The 27,942-nt window shown below is 37.4% G+C and overlaps 1 protein-coding gene across 16 annotated transcripts in view; it reads left to right on the top strand.

The window, feature by feature from the left end:
• The first annotated feature begins 13,049 nt into the window (after positions 1–13,049).
• The window catches only part of LOC145680653 (uncharacterized), a 197,969-nt gene continuing 183,076 nt past the window's right edge, over positions 13,050–27,942 (top strand). For 5 of the 16 annotated variants that reach the window (XM_081751427.1, XM_081751429.1, XM_081751426.1 and 2 more), the window contains exons 1-2: positions 13,054–13,409; positions 18,187–18,348. In XM_081751427.1, coding sequence (XP_081607553.1) covers positions 13,278–13,409; positions 18,187–18,348 — 294 coding nt within the window. In that variant the 5' untranslated portion in view covers positions 13,054–13,277. Of the gene's footprint in view, positions 13,410–18,186; positions 18,349–27,942 lie in introns of all 16 variants that reach the window. The other 11 variants (XR_014130653.1, XM_081751425.1, XM_081751424.1 and 8 more) reach the window with 7 other exon arrangements.

The raw sequence follows: 27,942 nt of genomic DNA on the forward strand, positions 1-27,942 counted from the left end.
TTCAACAAGGGATAATTCCCAACGGTCAGTGTTCTCTTTCTCTTTTTCTGTCCTCGTTCTTATTCTCCACATCTTTAATGAAGTAGCGGGCGCCCAACCCCTAGACATTTGGACGGCTTTTCCTCTTGGTTTCGCCACTTGTTGAAGACAATCACCACAGCACTCTTCGAACACCTGACAAGTCCTGCAGTTTCCGAAATTCTCGTGCCGAGTGTTTCTGAGCGAGTACTTTCTTCAAAATAATATTAAAAATTATAGAAAGATTTTCGAGACATTCGAGTCGAGTCGAGATTTTTACCAGCTGTCTCGACTCGACTCGAGTCTCGACTCGAAAATTCGAGTCGAGAAATACGTTTGTCTCGACTCGTCTCGAATTTTACAAAGAGCGTCTCGACTCGAATCTCGACTCGAATTCGAGTCGAGTCGAGTCGAGATTCGAGACATGTCTCGACTCGAGCGCATCCCTACTGGTCACATTGGTATATCATATTCAGCACATTGATGCACTTGTATAAGAAAATTTACTAAGTGTGAAGGAGAAAATAAGAATTTCGGGAAATTTATTGTTCAAATGCCCTCCGCCCTCTACTCTAAATGTATTACTTATGGTATGTGGCCATAGGGTAGCTAGAAGTTATGCCATTCAACTTACATAAGGACCACTATAGTTGCATGCCTCCCAGGCTTGATAAACTAAAATAAACATTGATTATGGACTAACACTCTTTTAGCATGAAACGATTCAGTTGTAGAAATTAAGAATTTTTGAGAGGTTCAAACGGCGTCTTTTCAAATTTTCAATTTGGTCATTCAGGTTAACGAACTCATCCAAGATCATTGTACAAATCAGTTTGTGTACCAAGTTGTTTTTTTTCCATTGAAATCAAGGCTGTTAGCTCGTTCACAAGAAAAAATCATATTTGATATATGGGGGCGTGAGTGCACAAGGAATTCAAATCCCACATTTTTATTTTTTTGATACAAGTGTCATGAAAAAGCATTGAAATATGTCCCTTTTTAATACGAAGATAGTGCAAACTCTCTGCCGGTGGTTAACCCAGCCGGTGATGTAGGGGAAAAGCGGCCGCCTGCTACGCCGCACTGAGTAGGTTGAGTGTGGGTTCAAATCCCGCTTATGACGATCATCCTGGCTGAGGTTTTCCTACGACCACTTTCTTTTCAAATCTAGCTTTCCCTAAAGGGCCGATGTGACCTCGAAATTGGAGGCCCGACCCCTTCCTAGTGTCCTCCTCGTTCACAAATAAATAAGAAGTAAATAAATTGAATCCCTTGTACACTGAAGGCCCCATGTTAACATTTATCAAACATCTGATTTTCAACTCTTTAGGATAAACGATAAGACTAACTGACAGTGCGTAGTCTTAGCGGGGTAAGCGCGGAAAACGAAAAAGTCAAAGAAAACAGGGCTTTGCTCCCTTGTTCCCATATAACAATGCACAGTATGGACACCGTTCCAAATGGGTCTTACAGGAGTTATCATGGCAACATTTTTGTATAAGACAATTGGTGTGTGTCGTCTGCATGGTTGTCTGGGGACAAAAAAGGGCAAACATGTTTTTCAATAAATAAATAAATAAATAAATAAATAAGAGAAAACGTGCATTTTTCAATTCCCATATCCTCGTCCTAAGAAGGCGCTTAGCGCAACGAGCCTAAACTTTAAATGCTTTGAAAGTTTGTTCTTTTTTGCGTATCCTGCTTCTTGTTTCAACTCCCTAGGACAGTGATGATTTCAGGGGTGATTTTGAGGGGGGGGGGGAATTCTCCCAAGAGCTACGAAATTCACCCTCGGGTGCTTGAGATCTTCGCAGAAATTTCTGTGGAGCACGCAATTTTTAGTCGCTTTCCCCCTGTGTGTGGTGCCTCCGGAGGAAATGATCTGAAATTAACACTGCTATAGGATAATTGGAGATTGGCTTACAGTGCTTAGTCTTAGCGAAGTAAGCACGAGAAACCAGAAATATCACAAAAAACAGGGCTTTCGCTCCGCTGTTCCCCCGTGAAAATGCACGGTTTACACACAAAACAGGTTGGATCTAACAGGGCTATTTAGAGAACGTCTTATAGAGCATTTGGTGTGCAGTGTTGTCTGCGGACAAGGAGGCAAAACCATGTTTTTCATTAAAAAATGGAGTATTTTAAATTTCCCTCGCCCCCTCAGGAGACGCTTCTTCAATGAGACAGTATCCTGCCTCTTTCTCCCATTCTCTAGGCTCTAGGCCAATTAGGACTGACAGGCATTTGATTAAGTCCATTACCTGGTTGCCTAGTAATTAGCCATCATATTGGCTGCCATATTGGATTTAGACAATGTTCTCTCATGTTACCATGTAAAATATGTCTTGTCGTGATGAAAGCTACCAGAAAAAGTAGGTTTCGTTTACTCCTAAGGAAGTACGCTACATCTTAGAGTAATGCGTGCATATACGCATTTGTAACTTTGTACAGTTAATCGTTAGACAACAGTGTTGCCAGGTTGTAAGGTCTCTAAGTGGCAATAAACAATGCCATATTTAAATTCATCGGCCTCAGAAACCTATAGTTTGACACCAAAATTATCTTTCTAAGTGCCTTGGTTCACGATCTCTCTCTTTATATATATATATATATATATATATATATATATATATATATATATATATATATATATATATATATATATATATAGAGAGAGAGAGAGAGAGAGAGAGAGAGAGAGAGATTTACGTAGGGCGGCGGCCATACTGGAAAATGACGGCTACCAGGAAAACACCTCAAATTTGAAATATATTCCCAAGACATTATTTTTAAAAGAATTAGGGGACATTTTTTTTTTACGGACACCTATATATGGGGGCCAGGACTTTACATTGTCAGAATCCTGTGGGGGCACCCCTCTGCCCCCCTTCCCTTCGCCACTACTGTATGCTATAATATTTGTCCGGAAGGGAAACAATTCCCAAAATAACAGCGTTTTCTGATATATACTGTTCTTCCCGCGCACTCTAGAATGCATCTTGATGAACTTCCAGAGGTAACGGGAAAAAGAGGATACTTCACACCACATCGTCCAGTCTCTTGGTATGGAACCACTGAGGGAGACAAACTATATAAAGCTAACAGTATTTGGCAGCTGACAGGTAATCTCAGAAACTGGTCGAGAACCTGTTTCATTCAGACATCCATCCCCTTCCCCCTCCATTTCACCAACCCCCGCCCTTTCCGCGGCCAAGCTTAGAGTGGGGCGTGACTTACCCTCGTCAAACTTTGACAGGTGGAATTTAATACTTATATTAAAATACTATTTTTTAATTGGCGTATCAGATATGGTTGTGATTAAAACTATTAGAGTCGTTTCTTCTCAAGGAATAAAACAAAAAAAAGTTGATCTTTCTACCATAATTGGTTCCAAAGTTAGACATATTATAATTTGTATAAAAAGAAACTAATTTATTTATTTTTTAATAATTTATTTCTGCTAAACTAGCAGACAAATATACAATTTAAGTATTTCAACCCGTTAATAAACTTCTGTAGAATGCTGCAAAATTTTTCTTTCCCATTAGAGATACCTAGTTCTTTAGAAACTGAGGAAATTCGGTAGCCATGTTCTCCCCATAAGGTCCAATATAAAAATTTTTGTGCCGAGAAAAGGTAGATCATCCCGTTAAATGTATTCTCTCTCTCTCTCTAGGACAAAAGCTCTCCATTGACTTCTGTCCTTATCTAGGTTTGGGTACAAAACCTCGCGGCCCAAAATCTCGCCGGGCCGAAACCTCGCCTGGCCAAAACCTCGCCTATCCAAAACCCGCGGGCGAAAATCTCGCCGGCCAAAACCTCGCGTCCCAAAATCTCGTCATACCCAAAATCTCGCCTGGCCAAAACCTCGCGGTCCTGATCTCGGGACACGGAATCTCGCCTGGTGTAAACTACGCAGGACGTAATCTCGCCTGGAGAAAATGTCGTCAGTATAAAACGTCGTCACGACGATTTCTTCAATGTTGAATGCTCTATTGCTGTTTGTATATATTTTGCAATAACACATAATTGCATTTTAAATAATGAGAAGAAAAATTCTAACGCGTGCTTTGAAAATATATCCTATATAAAAATGAAAATGACTATTTTTTGACATCATATCTCTTGAGCCACTCGACCGATCTCGATGAAATTTTCAACATAGATGAGGTTTGTGCCTGGGATGTATTTTAGAATTTCATTTTGGCAGCACAACGAAGAGGAGGGGGATATATTTAAATATAAATAAAACTTAATAACTCTTGAACCACGAGACCATTCTCGATCTAATTTGCCACACAAATTAAGTTAGATCCTGGGATGGTTTTTTTCATTTCACTTTGACGGGAAGAGGGAGGGGAAGGTGGAGGCATATAGAAATACATAAAAATGAAAGTAGCTGCGTTTGTGACTTAATAACTCTTGAACCACTCGATTGGTCTCGATCAAATTTGCAACATATATGGGGTTTGAACCTGGGATGGTTTTTACTTCACTTTGACGCTGACCTTAGGAAATTCTAACAATATTTATGAAAGTATGAAATATCTGAATTTTTACATCCCTCGTTTTATGTTTTGTAGGTTAAAGGAGATGTAAATGATCAGGATGAAGGAAATGATGGAACGAAGAAAGTAGGAGGAAACGGGAATAACCCAAGAAACCCCACGCTCACGATATTTTGTATCTTCTTCTTCTTCTTCTTCTTATTATTATTATTATTATTAGTAGTAGTAGTAATAATAATAATAATAATAATAATAATAATAATAATAATAATAATAATAATAATAATAATAATAATAATAATAATAATAATAATAATAATATAGAATTGCATATTAACAAACTCATTGGGTAAATTTTAAGGAAAGGTTCCATTCCGCAAGGTTTTGGCCAAGCGAGATTTTGGTCCGCGAGGTTTTGAGCAGGCGAGATTTTGGGCGGCGTGGTTTTGGTAACGCGAGATTTTGGGCAGCGAGTTTTTGGCCCGGCGAGATTTTGTCCCGCGAGGTTTTGGGCGGCAAGGTTTTAGCTCGCGAGATTTCGGGCGGCGAGGTTTCGGCCGCAAGATTTTGTCCGTATCCCCCTAATCCAATTCAATCCAGTCTCTACTCTGTATTCCTATTTCTGCTAGATCCATCTTAATGTTGTCCTCCCATCTGGGCCTAGGTTTTCCTAATGGACGTTCCCCGATTGGATTTGCAGTTAAAACTTTGAAAGCGTTCCTACTTTCTTCCATTCTGGCTACATGACCTGCCCACCTGAGCCTCCTAGACTTGATGACTCTAACGATGTTTGGTAAACCGTATAAATTATGCATTTGTTCCTTATGAAGTTTCCGCCATTCCCCATTCCCGTTCCTCTTGGGTCCAAATATTCGTCCCAGAATTTTATTCTCAAATAATTTCAGTCTGCGTTCTTCCCTCAGCGTAAGCGACCATGTTTCACAACCATAAAGATAACAGACGTGATTATCATTTTATATATTTTAAGTTTTAAATTCCTGAACAGAATTCGCGACGAAAAAATATTCAGAACTGAATAATAACATTGAATTTCCTGATTTCAGTCGACATTTAATTTCTTTGTGGGTATGATTTTGATCTAGTAATACTGATCCAAGACATTTGAAAGTATCTACTGTGTCGAAAGTATTATTGATATTTTAACGCATTCATAATTTGCCGTCTTACGATCCTTGTGAACTTCATTGAATTTAGATTTCTCTGCATTTACTCATGTCCCTGCAAGCGTTTAATAAGGCCTCTGCATTTCTTTCGATTGTTCTTCTATCAGATTTACATCATCAGCATACCTATAACCTGGTGAATACCAGTCAACTCCAGGCCCTGGTTCCTATCTTTTATTTTTCTTATAGCGTACTTCGGAACAAAGCTGAATAATGACTGCGATAACACATATCTTCGTTTCAGGCCAATCTCGACGTGGAAGCTTGCACTTTTCTACTCGGACTTTATTCTGGGATTCATTTAAACACTTAATAAATCTAGCTTTTTCGGTATTCCAAATTCTGTAAGAATGTTGTACAATATTTCCCTCCTTACCGAGTTGTAAGCCTTTCTAAAATCAATAAACAGTTGATGTACTGGGTAATATATGCCCATTTCTTTTCGAGTATTTGTCGAATAGTAAATATCTGGTCGATTTCGACTAAATTCACACTGATAATCTCCAATAATTTCATCCGCGTATGGGGTCAATCTTATTAATAGAATGTTAAGAGAAATGCCTCGATAATTATTACAATCAATTTTGTCGTCTTTCTTGTGAATTGGAACAGTGATTGATTCTCCCACTCTTTTTAAATGTATTCCATAGTTTTTCTTTTTTGTAGAAAAAAAGTTTGCTAACTATATGTTGAATTTTCTTGTTAAAAATTTAGAAACCTTCAGTATTGGGTAAACCGTGATGGTGGTTATATATTCTACAACCTAGGAAAGCATACGCTCAGATGAACTGTCTATTACGTATATGATCCATGAACATAAAATTCGATACTTTCCCGATTCTGAACAAGCTTAAGGAACAGTCAGTGCATTACAGAATTTGGAGCTTTACCGATTTTGCAGATCCGAAGCACCTGACAGGTGGTAACAGATTATTACGTATGTGATCAATCAATGAAAAATTTGTTCGAAATATTCATACAATGTATATGAAAATTAAAACTTAACTGAAAAATTTAAAGAATGTACAGAACCACCCGAAACGAAGCTCTTGATGTGCAGATTTCTTTCATGCTTTTCTTTACTTTGCTTCAAAAAGAGGGTGTATGATATTCTGAAGTAAAAATACTACATAAAATTTTGGTAGTTATTTATGTATCATTTTTAAGTACTTATTGTATATTAGAGGTTAAAATATTATTACATATATTGGTTAATCCTTTGGAATTCATAATGTAAATATGTTAAGAAAAAAAATCTTTTTGTAATTCATGGTTTATTTTCGAGGTTTCATATTATTATTTGCATCAACCACTAATTAAACAAGTTTTTTTGTTGTAGAGAAGCGAAACAAAGTCTGCTTTATCAGTTTAAAGCAAAATTTTCAAAAAAGCCCAAAATTTCCCAAGCAAAAAAGCGAAGCAGAAAAAACCGAGTTTTTTTTTTTCAAAAAAGTCGGTTTTTTTCCGAGCCCTTGCATCTCTACATATCAATATCAATTATCTTTCCGCAACATGAACTCATTCCACCAATAAGCATTGTGTTTTTACGTAGTTTTGGTCCCCCGTAATCCTACAGAACCCGAGAAATATATTACATACTTCTTTCGTAAATTTTGCAAATTCAAACTCATAAAATAGGACAGCACCATCGTTTTCTACATACAGTAAATGTTATATAATTTTTAAAAATTAGTAGTACAGTCCTCTTTCACACGCAGTCACTCATTTTAATCATAAATTAGTTTTTATGTTTATGTATTCTACACCTGCATCCATTTATTCAGCGCTGTAACTTAGATTTTTTCTTGGGAGGAGGGTAAGCATTAATACGCGTAATTGGTGCTCCTAGAAAAAAGTTGTTTCTCTAATTCTTGGGGTCCCTCTTTCCATCTTTCTTTTACTCTTTATGGGCCCAGATCGTTAGTTACATCTTTGGGCCCGTTCCATACATGACAAATGAATTAAGGGGACAATATTGACAAATATCAAAGCCACACGAATAAACATTATTTCTAGGGCCCCTAATAGTAAACTTTTTTATTGAAATGGGCCCACGACTCATTTTTGTTTTATTTACCTTTTATGTGTTATTTTGTTTATGTAATGTAGTGGACATATTCGATGCTTCATTTATGATTTCATGTTCGTATCGTATACGGAGTAAGAAAATTTTGTCTGAAAATGGGTCCCCTCGAACGGCGGGGAGCTTCCTTGGGGAAGCATTTGCCCTCTCCCTCCTCAAGTTACAGCCCTGTCACTTTTTACATACTAGGCTGGTAGCCAGCCCAAAAATCTACGGGAAGCCCGGTACAAGTTTGGGAGGGGGTCCCGATCCAAACGTATTATAGTTAATCATCATATTGTAGCTCAGCACACAAATTGTCCGGTCGCCAAGTTGCCATTGGCGACTAGAAATTTAGAGCTGGTGACCTTTCTGCCTGAACTCACAGGGCAGCGCATGTCACTGAGTGAGAGAAAACACGGAATGTGAAGTCTTTCTTTGTCAAACCAAAGGCCGTTTGGGGGCATCTCAATTTGTACGTGAGAGATACTGACGACCATTATCTTTGGATTGGCGAGTGCGTCTGACTTTGAAATTTTGCACCCTGTTATAGTTTATTTGCAAGCGTACTCTGAAAATTTTAGGGGACCAATAAAAATTTAGAGAGGGCCCGCCCCCTGGACCCCGTGGGTACGGGCCTGTCACATACTAATATGATGTGGACCTATCATTAATTTTTATGTCAATTATATATTGTGGATCTCCAAATTTTTTGTGGCAACAAATCTTTCGCGGAGCACATCATCAAATTTCGCGTGAGGAGATGCTATGTTTTCATACAAATGTACAAATATCTCTTTAAGTATATTACTTCATTAACAGATAATCATTTTTAAACATATTTTCTTTACCGGTCTGTTACTCTAGTATAAACTTAATAAGTAGACACCAAATCAGTTGCGAACACTGCTCAAACACTGCACTTACTATCACATTTAATGACGTCATATTGTGTGGTGCTCTGGTTTTGTCAACCTAAGATCTCCCAACGCGTAAGCCTGTCTAGCAAGCTGATGAGGCTCATACGGAAGGGAGTTCTTAAGTTGACATAACCACAGCAACAGGACATAACGTCACTTAATGTCGTCACTACCCTGGATCACTTAATGCGCAGTGTATCCATAAGCAAGGCAGCTCTGTTGACAGTATTACTGCTGAGATAATATGCCAAGGTGGATTATAATTTAAGACATACCTGGAATTTGTTCGTATACTGGTGGACAATAAAAAACACATTATGTTGTTACAGCGGTTGTGTGAGTTGCGTTTTACATTCAACAAACGAACAAGATTATACACAAACAATGCACTGAATAATGCGTAAATAATGCGTAAATAAAGGCGGGAAGAACGCCGGGATTTTTTTTAAAATCTCATTTCTTGCTGCGCACTGATACGTGTGTCAAGATTGAAATTTCAGGTTTCCTCTGTTATGTTCTATTTTATAAATGTACTGACATTCATGATATATCAATTTATTTTAGCACCAAATGAACTCTTGTAAGGTTTAGTAAGTGTTTTGGAGTGGCAGAAACGGGATTAAGAATACGTGGACATTTTTAAAATTACAATTTACAAGTAAAACATGTTAATTCAGAACAAAAGACAAATGTTTAGGGAATTTATTTATGAAGGCGCAGAATATGTAAGTCATCTGTGAACATAGATACAGCAATAAGATGTTGCTTTAATTCTATGAAACTCTCCATAAGGGCGTTATTCCAGGGCTGCAAACTAATGTACAAGGGACTTGAAATATGACTATTTCGCTGCCTGAACCTATCCTAACCTAACCCGAACTACTGCTACTCTACTACTACTAGTATACTATTATTACTACTACTACTCAACTACTACCATTACTGCCTTACTATACTACTTTATCTTTTATGTGTTGTTTTGTTTATGTAATATAGTGGACATATTCGATGCTTCATTTATAATTTCATGTTCGTATCGTATACGGAGTAAGAAAATGTCTTAAAATGGGTCCCCTCGAACGGCGGGGAGCTTCCTTGGGGAAGCATTTGCCCTCTCCCTCCTCAAGTTACGGCCCTGTCACTTATCACATACTAGGCTGGTAGCCAGCCCAAAAATCTAGGGGAAGCCCGGTAGAAGTTTGGGAGGGAGTCCCGATCCAAACGTATTATAGTTAATCATCATATTATAGCTCAGCGTACAAATTTTCGACTAGAAATTGGCGACTAGAAAGTTAGAGCTGGCGACCAGTGTTCAGTGGAAATGGCTTCTGCCTGAACTCACAGAGCAGCGCATTTTCTGTTTCGTAAGAAAATAATTGTCACTGAGTGAGAGGAAACACGGAATGTGAAGTCTTTCTTTGTCAAACCAAAGGCCATGGGGGAGGGGGGTCTCATCATTTGTACGTGAGAGATACTGGCGACCATTATTTTTGGATTGGCGAGTGCGACTGACTTTGAAATTTTGCACCCTGTTATAGTTCATTTGCAAGCGTACTGTGAAAATTTTAGAGGACCAGTACCGTAAAAATTTAGAGGGGCCCGCCTCCCCTAGACCCCATTAATAAGGGCCTGTCAGATATTAATATGATGTAGACCTATCATTCATTTTTATGTCAATTATATATTGTGGATCTCCAAATTTTTTGTGGCAACAAATCTTTCGCGGAGCACATCATCAAATATCGCGTGTGGAAATGCTATGTTTTCATACAAATGAAGGTCTCCAAGTGTTTCCAACCTACTATTTTTACCGAAAAAAACGAACCGCCTTATGCAGAGTCGTTTTGACGTGTGATTAGGGTCATGTTAAAACCGTGACTACTGCAGGAAACATACGTTAGTCTAACTCTTTAGTATGGCACTAATCACGTGTCAGAACGACTCTGCATAATGGGGCGTTTACACTAAGTCCATTTAGTCGCACGACTAAATCGACTCGCTGCATTTGTCACTAAATCGAAGCAACTAGGCCGAATCAGATTGATGGATGTGTTCAATTATTTCAACCACAGAAAATAGAACGTCTTTTAATTCAGTTGCCAGTCGATTAGTCGCCTTCGATCAACAAGCGATTAAGTTGAAGTCCCGTTTACACGGTCGATTAACTTGAAAGTGACGTCAATTCAACTGAATCGAACGCAAATCGACTAAGTGTAAACGCCCCATAAGAGCTGAAGTGTTTAAGTATTCAGGGCCGCAACTAGGGGGGGGGGCAGAGGGGGCACGTGCCCCGGGCGCGTGGTTGGAGGGGGCGCCGGAAAGAAGATATATCAATTGTTTTAAAAATCGCACCCTTTCCCTTGAGGAACTTATTCTAGAGGTTAAAAGAAATCAAAAGTTTTATATATATATATATATATATATATATATATATATATATATATATATATATATATATATATATATATATATATATATATATATAGAGAGAGAGAGAGAGAGAGAGAGAGAGAGACAGTGACAGAGTCTCATCTAAATAGGTGTAATGTCATACACCTAATATTGCATGCATTTGTTCCCTTTGGCGACCACAGAGAATCCGCTCCCTTTCCTTTTCCTACCACAAGGAGCTGTTTGTTTGTATAATTCCATTCAGAACAGCTCTGAAGTTTAAAACGCTGTTATCAAAAGGGGCGGGGGCGAAAAGTTCCCGATTTTTGTTGCTTGCTGGTGGTTGAAGAGTTTAGCTCTGTAATGTTACGCAATTGCTGTAATGTTTTTAAACTAGAGGGCAGTTTTGTGGCGGAAAAGATAATTTACACGCCTCGGTGTATTTAATTGTTTCTTGTACACCTACCAAGAGATTTTGCGAGTGAAGGCTGTATGAAGCTTTATCTATTAGTTTTGCTTGAGAGTTCTTCGAGGAATTTTGAATTGTTATCTATCAGTCCAACTTATGCTTTATTATGCTTTATTGTTAATTTCAATCATTTTTTACATTAATCGTTTATAATGTATAATATTTACTATACATTAAATAATCTAAATATCTTGATCTATTTATTAATATTTTATGAAGCAATTTCTTTCATATTCAATAAACTTTCTAGTTAATGCACTGTAAAGAGAGATGCTTTGCTCGAATCAGTTTTTTCTATCACTTGTGTGCACCTTAGAGGTGCATATATACAGAAAGAGAAAGTATACAGAAAGGTGCCCAAAAGGTACAGAAAGTGCTCAACTTCGAGAGGTACACATAACAATATAGTGTGGAGTTCTTGTGTGCTTCATTGTTGATGGAAAGTTTTCTTCTTTTCTCCACATCAAAGGATTACACCGAAAAATTTACAGAAATAAAACTAAGCTTTTCATTGTTGCATTGTTATGTTCTCAATGATTTTGGATCGTAAATATTGGTTTTAAAAACATTTCTGATCAGAATTGGCATTTTGCAAACTCATTGATCATCTGATCAACACTCAAACTATAATGAAAAAACTTTGACGCTTTGGAACACCCGTGACATCAATAGTCTCGCGGGCTACAGATGTAGCCCATGAAACTTTCAAACAGAATAACAATGAGCTTGTTTCGATTTTACGTTTGACCACACCCTAAACACGCAGAATGATAGTTAATAGAAAGGTACACAGAACCCTTTGAGTTATCATCTCGAATTACTTTGCGGCAAGGAAAATAAAAACGCTGGGCTACAATGGTAGCCCGCGCGCGTATTGGAGGGTAAAAGTACTTAAAAATCGATATAACTGGTTTCATTAAGAATCCATAAGTGATACTTTTCGACTAAACCTTGGGGGGGAGGGGGCGCCGAATTGTGTGTTTGCCCCGGGTGACAGAAACCCTAGTTGCGGGCCTGTAAGTATTGACTTTGTTTTATAAGAAATCCAAGATGAAAATATACGGTAGAAAACAGAGTAGGTCCGGCCTCAGAGCTTCATAGTACATTTCGCCACTGGACACAACTACTCTCTCTCTTATCTCCATTTACCCCTTCGGAACAGACTTCATATCCTTTTTACTTCTTAACGCTTATTTCTACTACCAAAACACATTACTCATCTGTAATTTTGGTTGGGATGCTGGCACCATCAATCATCTCATTTTCTCCTGCCCTCTTTAGCAGCAGCAGCAACATCGCCTCCATTTTTTCTTCGTACTCCATAAATTTTTGTGGATTTGTTAATTTTCACCATCTCTCCACCCGTTCATCAAGCTTTTTATCTATATTTACAACACTGCTTAATTTCGCATCTTATAACCATCTCTAAAGATTTATCTCGATCATCCATATTTATCTTTTGAAATTACTGATTTGAATTGCCGGGAGAGCCATCTTTTCTGATGGTAAAATAGAAGAAGAAGAAGTATCTTTTCATTGTGTTTGTGTTTTGTGAAGCTTGGGGGTGGTGTGGTATAAAATGTCAGCCATGGCGTGTGAAAAAGTCGTTTTTAGAATATAAGTTGCATTATTTTCGTTCGATGGAAGCTTTGCGAATGCATCCAATTTTACATATTAAATCCAATCGTCTTTCCATTTCCGTTAATTTGATAAGTTCATATTAGAATGGTGAGAATAGAGACACTGTGTCGCTTCTGCTTACAACCTTTATGTGACAATGCAAAAGTTAATATATTTGAGGAGCAAAATCTCACAAACAACATGATAGAAAAAATTGTAAACTGCTTGTCACTTATAGTAAGTATATTTGATATTAATGTGGATCGTAGAGAGTGGAAAATGAGTGAATGTGATGTGCCCAACTCTGATCGCGCATATTCAGTCCTTTCGGCCAATTTTAATTTTTCTTTGTTAGCACCTAGTGTGTAGGAAATGTTAAATAAGTGCATCTAGAATGTAGATTGTTTTAAGATAATTGCGTGGTGAGAATATTACACGCCTTTGGTAGGCGGTAAGATTGATTTTGGATATAGTATACATGAAGCTGCATCAGTTCATCCGAAGGAGCAGGACGCTCATACTTTTAGGGATTATTCATTGAGTATGTACGAACTTACAAAGGGGGTAACAAAGCGATTTTGGTAATAGTTAAGAACAGCTACTTCTCATCTCCCGTGCACGAGAATACATCTTACTGTTGCACTACCTAAACACCCTAAGTACAAGGGCAAGAACTCAGTCTATTACCTACTTTTTAACATCCTAGATAGTCAATGAATAATTCCTGAAAGTATGGCGTTTCTCGTCCTTCCCTAAATGGGAAGTACGGCTCCTTAACTATAACCGCGATTTTTATTTACTTATCGACTGATACAAAAAATAAAAAAGAACGTACCTGTACTTTATACCTGCATGTGTAGTGCCCTTGTACTTTATCTATGACTGTTTGTGTGTGTGGGGGGGAATTTAACGCATATCGCATGTCTTGTGCACATGGGTACTTACTATTGCATGAATCTGGGTGACAGTGTGTGGAAAATTTACAGGTGTATTTCTTTTTTACAAAGCTTTACAGCGTTTGTAAACAATTAAAGAATTGGAGGAGATACTAAATCCCATCCGGCATTTATTCCCAAGGCAAGTCTTTACTTTGGCCATTTCATTAAATTGAATCGTTCAATGAACCGATTCATAAAGAACCGGTTCCTCGGAACAGTTCGTTAAATTTCACCAGGAACAAGTTCCTTACGAATCGAATCTGTTAGAAATCATGGTGGTTCCGACTGTAATGATTCTACTATTTACAACATTTCATATTTCTAGTATTAATACATATAGAACTAATCGCGTATCGTATCAGTTCTGAATGTAACAAAACTTGAAACACATTGCGTATTAAATACTAGATGAAACTACAGCAAGAACCACTATATTTTCATAATAAAAAAAGCGAATGAGGGGGCAAACCCCCCTTTAAAAATGGATAGTAAATTATACACATGAGGGGAGCATGCCCTTCTAACCCCGTTACAGTTTAAAAAACAGCAAATGACGTGCAGTGGGAATTTCACAGAACTAAATACTCGAAATGGAACAACAGCAAACGAAATCAAATAAATATTTTAGAACCACGGAAAAAATAATATAAAGTAAATACCTGATATTTCAATGCTGCGTGTACAATTCCACAGTATGCCTCATAAATAATACTTCTGCTCTCTTATAACCGGAACAAGATTTACTTTACCATAAATAATATCCAATCTGCAACATCATCCCTTCTCACTCACGCGTGCAGCTCAAACTCCTCTTGAAATGTCACCAATGATTCTCAATACTCTGCGGATATGACCCACTTAAAAGATCTACAGCGTTATAAGAATGATTCACAGTCAAATGCTTCCACTGACCACTAGGTAACGACGACTAAAACTTTCTAGCAATCCGTGCTTAAAACAGAGCCAAATGAACATTCATAAATAATGTTATTATACTTCGTGACAGGGTTGGCTGATTTAAACCATTTTTTTAAAGTTTAAACAAAAAAAAAAAAAAAAAAAGCTTTAAATCGTGTGAACTTCATGGTGACGTTTTAACCATCCGCATTACGTTTATCTACTTTTCACCTTTTAATCAAGGGGTCCCGTGTTCAATTCTCGGTCTAACCACAACCCATCTTTCAAGTGTAAACCAAGTAGCGATTCGGGGTCCCTCTAAGCGAAAGTCTTCTCCGTGATAACCAGGGTTGGCAAAAACCATGGTTTTTATCTATAAAAAAAAAAAAAAATGTTTTTTTTTGGTTTAAATAATTTGCTCTATGTTTTTATATTACATATGGACAGAGATAAGTTTGTGTCGCCTAGCTGTTATTATGCAACAACAGGGTTATGCTGGAAGGGGTCTTATAAGCTTAAAGCGGGATTCAAGACTTCCCGGCTTACATCCAAGAGAAATAGTCCTCCATTTGGACTCGAAACCGGTACTAATTGGCCACAAATGCAATGAGTCTGCCGACTCACTCACGAAGGACTCCTGATAAAAATACGTTGTACTGATCTTTACATACTTGTTAATATAATTGTCAAGAGTCATTTCAGAACAAAAAGATAAATAGTTGCACAAGTGAAACCATTATACAGAATTACTTATAAATCGGGAAACTCCCGCGTTAGCCATTGAGAAAATCCTGTTATTACTTTAAATGCAAAGTAAATCCTGTTATTGCTTTGCATGTAAAATCTAAGGTCCGTATCATAATCAGTACGCTAAAACTGAGGTATTAAATTCCAAATTTAGTATGTAGATACCATTCAATAAAATTAAAACGAAGTCGAATCCAATGGAAGCTACGTAGACAGTCAATAAATTTTGCCAATATCTATCAATACATTTAGGCAACCTTTGCTTCTTTATAAAACAATAATTTAATACCTCAGTTTTAGTGTAATGATTATGATACGTTGACCTTAAAATTTTACATACAAATACATTTAAAGTAATAACAGGATTTTCCCAATGGCTAAGGCGGGAGTTTCCCGATTTATATATAATTCTACTTGTGTGACTCTTTATCTTTTTGTCCTTCTGAAATGACTCTTAACAATTATATTAACAACTAGGCCTATGTCAAGATCAGTACAACGTATTGTTTTTTCACGAGTCCTTCGTGAGTGAGTCGGCAATCGCATTTGTGATCAATTAGTCCCGGTTTCGTGTCCAAATGGACAATTTCTCTTGGATGTAAGTCGATAAGCGGTTTGGATTCCGCTTTAAGCTTATGTGAACATTTCCAGCATAACCTTGTTGTTGCACAATAACACCAAGGCGTAACAAAGTAATTTCTGTCCATATCTAATATAAATACATAGAGTAAATTATTAAAAAAAAAAGGTTTTTTGGTTTTTTCAATAAAAGCTATGTTTTTTGCCAACCCTGCTTCCTAACTGCAGACACAAATATGTAACAAAGTAAAAGATTCTCACGTTAACATACAAACTACACCTCAAACAGATTATGTTGAACTCAATAGCTTCTGCTCTTTTTAACACACACTGCAACTTCATTTTAAAGGTCCAATAATTTCACAGGAAAACAAAAATCTATAAGCATCAATATTACTATCGCACAGTAGTTTCGACAGCCTATAAAAAAAATCGGTTTCGTATCATTCGTTCATTAAAAAGAAAGAAAAAAACTATATCGCGACACCACAGTGAGAGATTAGAAAGAAACCACCTTCAGCCACAACTAACCACGTGAGACTTTGAAGACGGTGACAGAAGATGACGTTACACCTAATCTATAACTCCCTGTTTAAGCACAAAAGCATCAACAGCACAACATCACGTACCACATGACTTCATACCAGCAATCAAGTTAGCGGAACAGGTAAGCTCTCAAAACCGGAACCGAAAGATCAAATCACTGAATCGAAGAATCGAAAAAATGAATGAAATGGCCAAATTAAAGATTTACCTATTCCCAAGTTGGTCGTCCACTTAGTTTTTGGACAACAAAAATATTTAGTAAAATTTGGTTTTCCAACAACAGTTCAGTTCAGTCATTTGTTGCTACCCTTCAAATAAGCATTCTGTAGAATCAACACCAGCAATAGCGTAAATATTCTTGTCAATATTAAGAAGCTTAATGCTCGGAGCTCCCAAGACTACGTAGCGCTTACTATTTTAAGTGCTGAATTTAAACTTCAGTATTAATGGAAGTTTCGATGTACAGTAAAGCAAGCTGCATTTTCAAGGAAAACCCGTCACGAAAGAAGTGATCGGGAAATTCTCGCAATTGAACCTACAAGGCATCAGAAGGGAATACTTCAACAATATGTTCAAAGAGGAAGCTGAAAATCGAAATATATGGGAGTAACGTTTCCAAGCCCAAACTGAAAATTAAGAAAAAAATATAAAAAACTCATTAGTCCCAGGACTTGCCAAAAGGCAGGATATTTAATAAGTTCTGAGTGTAGATTTACTGTACGTGTAAATATTAACACTTCACTTTTTCATGTTCTGTGTACATTCCATAATTCAGTAAGTAGTGTGAAACTAACGTAACATTAGTATATTAGAATCTAGAAATTTGTTGCAAGACATAGTTTTGTTCGGAGCTCTCTTGTGGCTATGTGATTAATGTGTTCGCCTACGGCGCGGGAGACCCGCGTTTCATTCTCAGTGGAAGTTCATGTTAGACCCCACGCCTCATATAGCTTCCTTGCAGAAAACCAACCATTTTTTCTTTCTTTAGAAAAGAGGTTTGTCGTTTCCAGTACTACATAGAATAATTCTCACTTCAGAAAATCGCAAATAAAAAAGAATCTGATTTTTCATTAAATATATATACAGCCTTGCATACAAGAGTAAAAGATATCTTTCTAAGGAGATGGAAAATATCTTCTGCTTGTAAGTAATCCAGTTGTATTGAAAAAAGGTAGTAGCAAGAGTTACCAGACCTATACAGAATAATCTTCACGAAATGGAAAAAATTGTCACTACTGTACTAGTTATTACCAATATGTGTCAGTTTCTCACTTTAAATGATCATCCGTTTTATCTGTTTTTCACAGGTTTCTAAAGATGATAATCTTCCAAAGTACATTTGTATTACTTGTGCAGAGAAGCTGGAGAATTTCCACGAATTTAGAGATACGTGTCACAAATCGGAGAGCTTCTTGAATAAGTTGGTGTCTTTGAAAGGAGTGACTGTCACCGATAAATCAGTCAGAGAAGTAAGTAAATATAATTGTTTGCACTCATCTATAATTAAGGCATTTTACATTTTTGCATTCATCTATAATCTTCTTTATGCATTCATATATTTTTTTGTTTACAATTTATTAACGGAGTATTGAACAACAAAGTTAATAAATGGTCCTTCTGTTTGCGAAATTAGCCTATCAACTTTGATATCATTTTCACATGTCGAAGCACCTAAGACTCGTCTTCGGATAACATGGAAGAAATAGGAAATCTGAAAACAAACAAATAAATAAATAAAAGCTAGGTGTAAATAAACATGCTCTGCAGTTGGTAATTAAAACATCAGAAGCTACCACAAGAGCAGAAAATTAACTCCTCCGGCTTAAGTCAGGTAACGTGGCACGGAACAGTTGCTTCCAGACAGTGAGGATCTACAACCGCCATAGCAACCTCGGTTGGAATGTGTCGTCTTCTCTTCCTGGAGCCACATGCAACTCAACCATTGTCTCGAATTTCAATATCATCATCTTTAAGCCACTTCTCGATAGCGGTCCTATTCTCATTCCTTTCATACGCCAATATTCCCTCAATGCTTCTCTGTAATTACTCCCGTTCTGATAGACCAATTTTACTAACAGTGCACAGTCTCTCTTAGGAATAGCCGTGCTGCTCCTCACAAAATCGTGTGTGTGAAGTGGGAGCTCGCGTGTGTTACGGCCTGTACAGCGACACATTTTCCCTTGGTGGCGGAAAACGGAAATAATATTTTTTTTTCCAGCGTAACTCGCATCCTCATTGTCTCATTAGCATTTACCAAATTTAAAAGTAATACGTTGATTACAGGTTGGGACTGCAATGAATAACAGCACTTTAATTGTAGTGGATAACAGCATGCAGTCCAAGAAAAATTGGATATTTACTTACATATTTATTTTTCTAAAGACTTTGAAATATTGAAGGTATTCGAGTATCGTTTGCTATCGCTTGAAAAAGCCCTCTCTCTCTCAATCTTATTGAGTGATACACAAGATCAGTTTCGTTGTTATATATTAGATTCTGAATGTGTTCCCAGAATTTTTGTAATATCTAGTAATTTTCATGCCTAATTTTTATGTTTTGCTAAAGAGGTATTTTGAAATATTGTGTCCATTTGAATGGAAGGACATTGCTAGTTGACAGTTCTTTGCCCATATCAGTAGTTTAGCGTAGGTTAGATTGAGTCGTATCACTTCATTTTATCAGTACATTCCAGTGTATTTTATTCCTGTATGTGAAACTTTACTATTTACGGCTAAAATGCATGTGCTATGGTTCACAATAACCAAATCGCTTGCTCATTGTTTGGCCTGCTCCTGTAATTCATTAATATTTTTCTTTCTTCAACTGAAGTAGGATATCAATTTGAATATTTTTTCGCCATTTATTGCTATTATCGTATCATTTAATTCACTGGACTCACTACTGTCTTTTGAGTAGCAAATATATTTTTATAAATTTTGAAATTTGAGGGTGTTGTTGCTAACAGGCAGTTGGAGGTAAGTTGCTCGTATGCGTGTGTATATTTATAAATAACACAGTCTGTAGTATCGTGCATAACTAACAAAATCCCGTTCTTAAAATAAATTAAAAAAAAAAAAAAAATCACAAGAATTAATCAAGTTCTACCAACGAATCAGTAGATCACTCATGTATTTCTTCCTTTAATCTCTTGTCATCGAACGTCTCTCAGCACATATTAAAAATATATGTTCTGCGACAGAGGAGCATTATGTATGAACTTTTACATTCATTTTTAATTTTGATAGATAGCGGTCGATATAGGACTTCCATTAATGAAGTTATGGAAAAAGAACTTGTTTCAATTGTTTAAGGTGTTTCTTCTTCTTCTTTTTTTCTTTTAACAGAGTAAGGCCAGTAAAGTATTAGCTTCATATAACTGAATTTATATGCAGTGATGTTTAAAAGTTACCGAACTTTGAGCTTTAAATGTAATCATTGGGAAAACTAAAAAATTTACGAATATTGTGAGCTGCGATATTTGTGCGGAACAGCACCACGTTAACTCAGTGATGGAGCGCTCACTTACTTTGCATTGAATCCCTAGTTCAATCATAGCTCGCACTAAATGGACTTTGTGGTGGATAAACACCTTGTGCGTGGATTTTCTTGGAGTTTCCCGTTTCTTCCCACTTTCTTCATTTCACCGTTATCATCCATTTTATCACTGTCTCTTTTAGCCTCGGAACGTAGTCGTAGGAGTTTAAACTTCGGAAGAAGAGAGGAATCTTGGGAAACATTTTGCTACCACCATATAATAGTGCATGAGAGAGCAAATGCGCTAGACTTAGCAAGAAGTCAAGGACAAAGGAATGTCAGCCTGCTATGAGCCACACAAGAATAGGATTGCTTTTCCAGAAGCGCATTTTGTAACAAACTCGTATGAAGTTGCCTCCATACGTTTTAGCAATGGTTACCTGGTATTTCTATGCCAGGAAAGTCAACTATATATGAGGTAGTGTAACTTTTTCGCGTGACAGATAGTGTTGCAGTTAGTCCGAGATACAGCAGGTCATCCTCAATTTCTAGGTTGCAAATTATGTGGCCACTTTTCCTCGACGCAACTATAGATTCAAATACGTACGCTGATATTATCACCCAGATCGTGGCTGTGCTTGAAGAAGGTGAAGATCGTGGCTATGGTATTGTTGATTCAAAAATGATACAGCGAAGACCGATACATCGAACACGAGAGTGGAAATGCTCTGCGAATTACTCCGAGAACGACTGATATATATATATAAATGTGCCTCACTTGCTCACATTATTTTTATTTATGCGGATATCTGAAGAGCACAGTATATTAGAGCAACCCCATGACACTCCAATCAGAACCGTGTGTGACATTCCAGCTAACACATAAAGAAATGTTGCAACCAATATGTATTGCGGAAACAGTTTATGCCTTATTGATAATTGAAAAAAATTCGAACATCTAAGGCCTTTGTACTTAAAATGAAAGCAAGACGTTGTATTTGATGAAAAAAAAAAAAAAGTGTCACATGTTTCGCTTCACTACTTTCTCTAGCTATATCGTAACTTTAATTTGTATTTGTATCCTCAACAGAGTATAAAACTCCAGTTACAGCAGGTTAACATTAGTGTTTATGTCCAGTTAACCAGTAAGAGTAATGATAATAAATAAGTTTAAATACATACATAAATAAATACATAATAACATGACAAGATAAATAAAATACATTAAGTGTACAAATAAGCCATGAATCATGGGATTTCCAAAACTTGGTTTCTGAAGTGACGCTGTTTGTTACTGAATATATCCAAAAACACATTCTCTTTACTTATTGCATTGTAAGCAGCACTAATTCTCCAAGTAGGTGACATATACAGTATATTTGTCCTTGCTTTCCGGCAAAAGAAAATATTATTTTTTGCACGTGTTTTGAGGGACGGGGCTTGAATAAATAGATTTTGTAACAGCGCTGGACAGTCAAATTTATTATGCAGAAGTCGAAAGAGAAAAATTAAGTCAGTTAGTGTTCTTTGTTCTAACGTCCTGAATTTAAAATTATCAATAAGATTGGTATAGTGCTCAAATTTTGAATAAAGACCGGTCTTTTTGTAGGTAAAATATCGCAAGAATTTATTTTATAATTGCTCAACTTTCTGGCATTCGGATTTTAAGTATGGATTCCAGATAATTGATGCATATTCTAATTTAGCCCTAATATACGAAAAATAGACTCTTCAATGGCATCTCATTTCTAAGTTCATTACTCATTTGAATTACGAATCCGAGGTTCCTGTAGGCTTTATTAGTTATTTTATCTACATGTTGGTTGAATGTTAACCTATGATCAAATATTATTCCCAAATCTTTCACTGAGTTCGATTTATTAAAATTTGCTCCACCAATGGAATACGAATATTCGCAAGAAAACTCTTTTCTACTGTACGTTACAGACCCACATTTATCTACATTCATCTGAAGTTTGTTTACTTTGCACCAATTCATTACATTATTTAGGTCTTGTTGTAATAAATAACAGTCTTCTTGTGTTTTGATTTTTGCATATATTTTAAGATCGTCTGCAAACAGTAGTTTTTCTGAATTTGTAATACAACACGGAAGATCATTGATAAAGGGTAAAAAGAGAAGAAGCCCCAAGTTCGATCCCTGCGGAAGTCCTGAAATCATGTCTATTTCTTTAGAAAGAAATTCTTTATAGATAACAGACTGTTTACGGTTATGCAAATAAGAGGAAAAGAAATTGACCATAGCAGGACTAAAGTTAAATAAAGCTAATTTATGTAGTAAAACATCATGCTGTACAGTGTCAAAAGCCTTACTGAAATCAGTGTATATAACATCTACTTGACCATTGTTGTCCAAAGAAGCCAAAAAGTCTGTAATAATACCTAAATTTGTAACTGTCGATCTACTTTGTAAGAATCCATGTTGATATACCGAGATTGCAGGGCGCACGTGATTTAGTATTCGAACATATAGGACACTTTCAAATATCTTGGCAAATACGGGTAAAATTGCAACAGGCCGAAAGTTTTCAATATTGTTTTTCTTTCCCGATTTAGGAATTGGGCAAACCATTTGTCAGGAAAAACATTGTTTTTTATTGCAAAATTAAATATTATACTTAGAGGATATTTGAAAATATCAATACATGCTTTAACAATATATGGAGGAATGTTGTCATTTCCCATTGATTTATTAGATTTTAATTTTCTGATTGCCCTTTCGATCTCTTCTATGGTTATCTCCGATATAAAAAAAGAGCCTAACATAGTATTATTATCAATGTTATCACCAAATGAATGACTACTACCGGTATCATCAGGTGACGACGCTAGTCGATGTACAGACTGAAAATGGTGTGCGAAGGCATTTGCAATCTCATCATATTTGCTCAGGCTACGTCCCTGGTACAACAATGGTCCAGAAGAGAGATGTGGCGTTTTACTCTTAATATAGTTCCAAAATTGTTTTGGGTCTTCCTTTATGTTAATTTCTGTTTCTAAAATAAATAATTTATACTCCCTTGCTATTTCCTGTTTCACTTCCTTCCGCAATTTACAAAATTCATTGTAATGATATTGACAATTCCCCTTTTCCCGCAGCCAAAAAGCACGGTGATACGAGCTCTTTTTTATTTTTTCTATTATACTACTTGTAAACCAACATGGAAAAATTTTTGTGAACCTTTTTTTCAAGGGTTATGCTTTTGCGAAAAGCGTCGTAAATTATTTCGTAAAATTGGTCCATCATTCTATTTACATCCCGGTAAGTTCCCAGGCGTAACCAGTTAATTTCATGTAGATCTTTGTAAAGTCGCAAAAAAATTCCCTTTCGAAAGTTGAAACCTAAAATATTTTTAAAGGATTTCGATTTTATTGCCCGTTTACACAATATATTTATGAGAAGACACGGATGATGCATGTCCTCTTTTACGAGAGGATGCAGCTCTCTTTCTACAGTAACGTTCTCAAGGTTAGAGAATACGAGGTCCAACGTTCTTCCTAAGCTGTTGCAGACTACAGAGGTTGTTCAGCCTACGTTTGGCCGATTTCGTTCCTTTCCCCTCCCGGGCAGAATGGACTCACCCGACCTGGCTCGTGGCGTCCTGCAGTGTTGTGCAGTGTCTTCCTGGTAACGGAGTTGTTTTTCCGCGCGGACGACAATAACGCGCAAAACAAGACCATTGTTGTGAGTGTTGTGTTAAATTTGTTTCCAAGTGTGTGGGTTTCCGCTCTGTGACCAAAATGCCAACCAAACTAAGCCGGTTTTGGGAAGGTTATGTTGCGGCTCTTTATGATGCCCACTTTACTGTTTCTGTCATTAGAAAACAGTGCAAGAAGAATAGTTGCAACATCAGTTTAAGTGGAATAAAAAATGTTATTAAAAAGTACAAGGGCAACGAAGCTCCACCACTTGGATCACCAACGAAGTTGCCTAGGAAGCGGGAATGCACCAAGGCAACCTCCACCATGTAGAGGAAACTTCGCAAAATGGCAATGCAAGAAAATCTGCCAACACAAAGGTGTATGGCTAATCATTTTGACGTGTCTTTGGGGACTGTGAGCCGGACGTTACACCATTAACTGAAGCTGGAAAAAGTCATGAAAGCTCGCTGCCATCTTCTCACGGATGCCCACCAAAAGGAACGAAAGTGTAACGCCCGGAAGCTGTACGAACGGCATCTGGTAAACCCAAGGTGGATGTACGTCGTAACGCTCGATGAAGCATGGATTTACCTTTCCGACTGCGGCAAACCGAGAGCCATGATGTACCGAGAGAAAGGCGCCAAGAACCTCAGAAGGTGGGCCCGTGTCTGTAAAGAATCCTTCCCAAAAGGGTTCATGGTCGTTACTGGCTACTGTTACCGAGGTAAACTGAAGATTCGTAGGGTGACGAAGAACTGCAAAATAAATTCGCAGTATTTTCAGGAGCAGATCATGCGGCCGATCTACGAGCATGAGATTCCAAAAATGTACGGAAATGACGCCAATCTGGTGCGCATTGACATGGACAAGGCCTCATCACGTACCTCACGATCGTCCCTCGCATTCTACAGGGAGATGGAGGAGGCAAGTGGTATACAGGTGATATCTTTCAATGAGGTACCTGTTAAATCTCCAGAAGCGGGCTTTGGGAAACGGCGTGTGACAACTGTGGAAGGACTTTGGAAAGCTGTGCAAAGGGAATGGGACAAGATTCCCCTCCCAGTTCTCAGAAAAGCCTATTACAGTGGAAATTACGCTGTCGGGCTATTGTTAGGAACTAAGGGAAACACATCGAGCACTTACGGACCTGGCGCCATGGATTCTTCTAAATTTTTAGGTAAGTGGAAATCGGCCAAATGTCGACTGAACAACCTCTGTATTAAGGGATGTTAGGTCATAATACAATAGAAATTTATATAAATGCTGATATTTGCCTTGAAGTTAAGAAAAGAAAATTGCTTTCCATTTAATTTGAGAATAGTTCATATCTCCCACTATGAGAATAGTGCTGCCTACTTCACAATTCCCTTCAATAAATTGAAAGAAGTAATCATATTGAGAGGTACTGGAGTCCGGTTCAATATACACAACGCAAATGTAAACAGCCTTTGAATTAATATTTACTTTCACAAGAATACCATCCATGTTCAGATCGGTATAGATAACCTGAATCACTTCTATGTTCTTAAATGCCAGTAGCACGCCTCCCCCACGTGTTTTATTGCATGCACTATCTCTATCTTTCCGATAAACAGAATATCGAATATCAAAAAACTCATGATCCAAAAAACTGTTATTTAACCAGGTTTCAGTTAATGCTACTATGTCATAGTCATTTGATAAAATATTAGGATAAAACTCAGTCGCCTTCTTTCTAAGAGATCGCACATTCATATAGCACATACGTAAATGTTCTATATTTTTACCCACTTCCAAACACATTGGAACATTCAGTTTTCAATCTTACCTTGAAGGTCATTGAACGTTTCCTGTCAATTTCGAAAAGTCCCTGAGGTCGTGCCCCTCCTCTTCTTTTTGTTTGTCGAAGGACAGGATATTCCTTTTCATTCACCGCTGCTGTTGTTTGTCCGATTGGAGCCCAAACTAAGGGAAGATTACCTTGCACCGTTGCCAACTCCTCGTTACCACTAGTTTCACTACCATACTGCACTTTCGAAGACATCTGGTTGTTACTATTTTTCTCAAGATCTTCTAGCCGGAAAGGATTCCCATCGATGTAGAGCTTATTATACTGAAGTCGTGCTTTCTGGCCCCTCGACACTGCTTCAATCCGGTGAGTGTTTAGTTCCTTCCTAATGGCACGAGTAGCATAGCAAAAGTCCTCTCCTATTCTGACAGGCGTTCCCTGGCACGATAAGCACTTCTTAGTATTTCCTTCTTTCTTTTTGTAATTTGCTAATTTCACTATTATGGGTCTATCGCTCCCCCAACCCAATATATGTGATCTTTCAATGTACATCGGATTAAGTTCAATTTGCAGCTTCTCTTCGACGAATTTCCGTATCAATTCTTCTTTTTCCTCCCATTTTTCTTTCTCCCCTTCTGCAATATTGTAGAAAACAAGATTATTGCGGCGGGAGTGGTCCTCAAGCTTATCAATCAACTTCTTTGTTTCCTCCAACTATCGCTTAAGTTCCTTATTTTCATTCCTGATATCACTTAATTCACCAGTCAAGTTCTCTATTTTTTTTTTTTTTTTAATCCAAATCACAAGTGGTTGAGCACAATGATATTATTTTACTGTCCATGTCCTCAAGCTTGGATAACACATCATCTATTGTAGCTGGTCCAGGATTCAGTTCCACCCCACCAATCACTAGCAACACAGCAATCACAATTCCCATGAAGTGCATAGGAGACAAACAGGGTTGGTCACACTGAGTTTTCGGACATTTCATACACACTCGACCGCACCACAATCCTATTCTCATACGCCAGGTTTGAATTTCGATCCCCATGTTGTTACGGTTCACTGCTCCCTGGAACTTCACACAAACACGTCCTTTCACTACGACAATCTCGATTTAACAATGTAAAGTTCGGGGATTTTTGAATTGTACTGTAAGATGACTGATAAGTGATTCCCTATTTTAAATCATTGTTACTTATTTATTTATGAACGAGCTTTTACGAAATAAGTATATTAGAAAGAAAGCGTTTGAGGTATTGTTTGATATCTTGTTACATTTCTACATGAGTTAAAGCACCTGTAATCATATCGCTGAACCAACAGTCCTCACCTTGAACGAACTGGTACTTCCACCACTGCTGCTTACAGAAATGTTTCTAGACGTTGATCACGTCGGTTATTGTTGCTTCCAACTCTAACTCAGGAGTAAAATATCACATGGCGTTAAATCTGGGTTGCAGGCCGGCTATTTATGTCCACCACGCTTCGTAATCCAACGACCTGGAGATTCGTGTACCTCGTTATCGTAATGTACGGGCACACTATCGTGCATAAAAAGAAGTTGATCCTCTGTGAAATTGCCGGCCACACAAGTTATAAACATACTAGATATCTTTCACTTTCATTTTGTTTCCCACAAAGAAATGATCAACAAGAGGACAGATGACGCCAAACCACATCACATTCTTACATTCGGACGCCCCTGCGTTTTTCAGCACACTTGTTTTTATTATCACGCGCCTAGAAATGACTGATGTATTTGTTCACAAATTCACCAACATAAAACTGCCTAATCACTCCAGAAAATTTCAGACAGTTCGGTGCAGTAATCATACCATCCTAAGAAAAATGTACAAACTGTGTGTCTGTCACAGTCAGCAAGAAACAATTGTACGTAATGTGGTTTCCATACTTAAAAGAGGGATCCTGCAGAATGGTAACAGCTGCGTAAGGTTTAAGACGACTTTTATGAACTTGTTAACTCATTGATTTCTTTGGATACCTAACGAACATCCTATTAACTCTGGCACTGTTCTCCTATGTTCACGAAATGGATGGCTTCCTGCTGTTCTTGGATCAGCGACAGTACCTAGGGGCAGTTTTTTATTTTTACATTCAGTGTTGCACGGATTCCTCGTCTCCCTTTCCACCACCT

The sequence above is a fragment of the Thermobia domestica genome, chromosome 3, assembly GCF_964235325.1.
Source record: "Thermobia domestica chromosome 3, izTheDome1.hap1.1, whole genome shotgun sequence".
NCBI lineage: Eukaryota > Metazoa > Arthropoda > Insecta > Zygentoma > Lepismatidae > Thermobia > Thermobia domestica.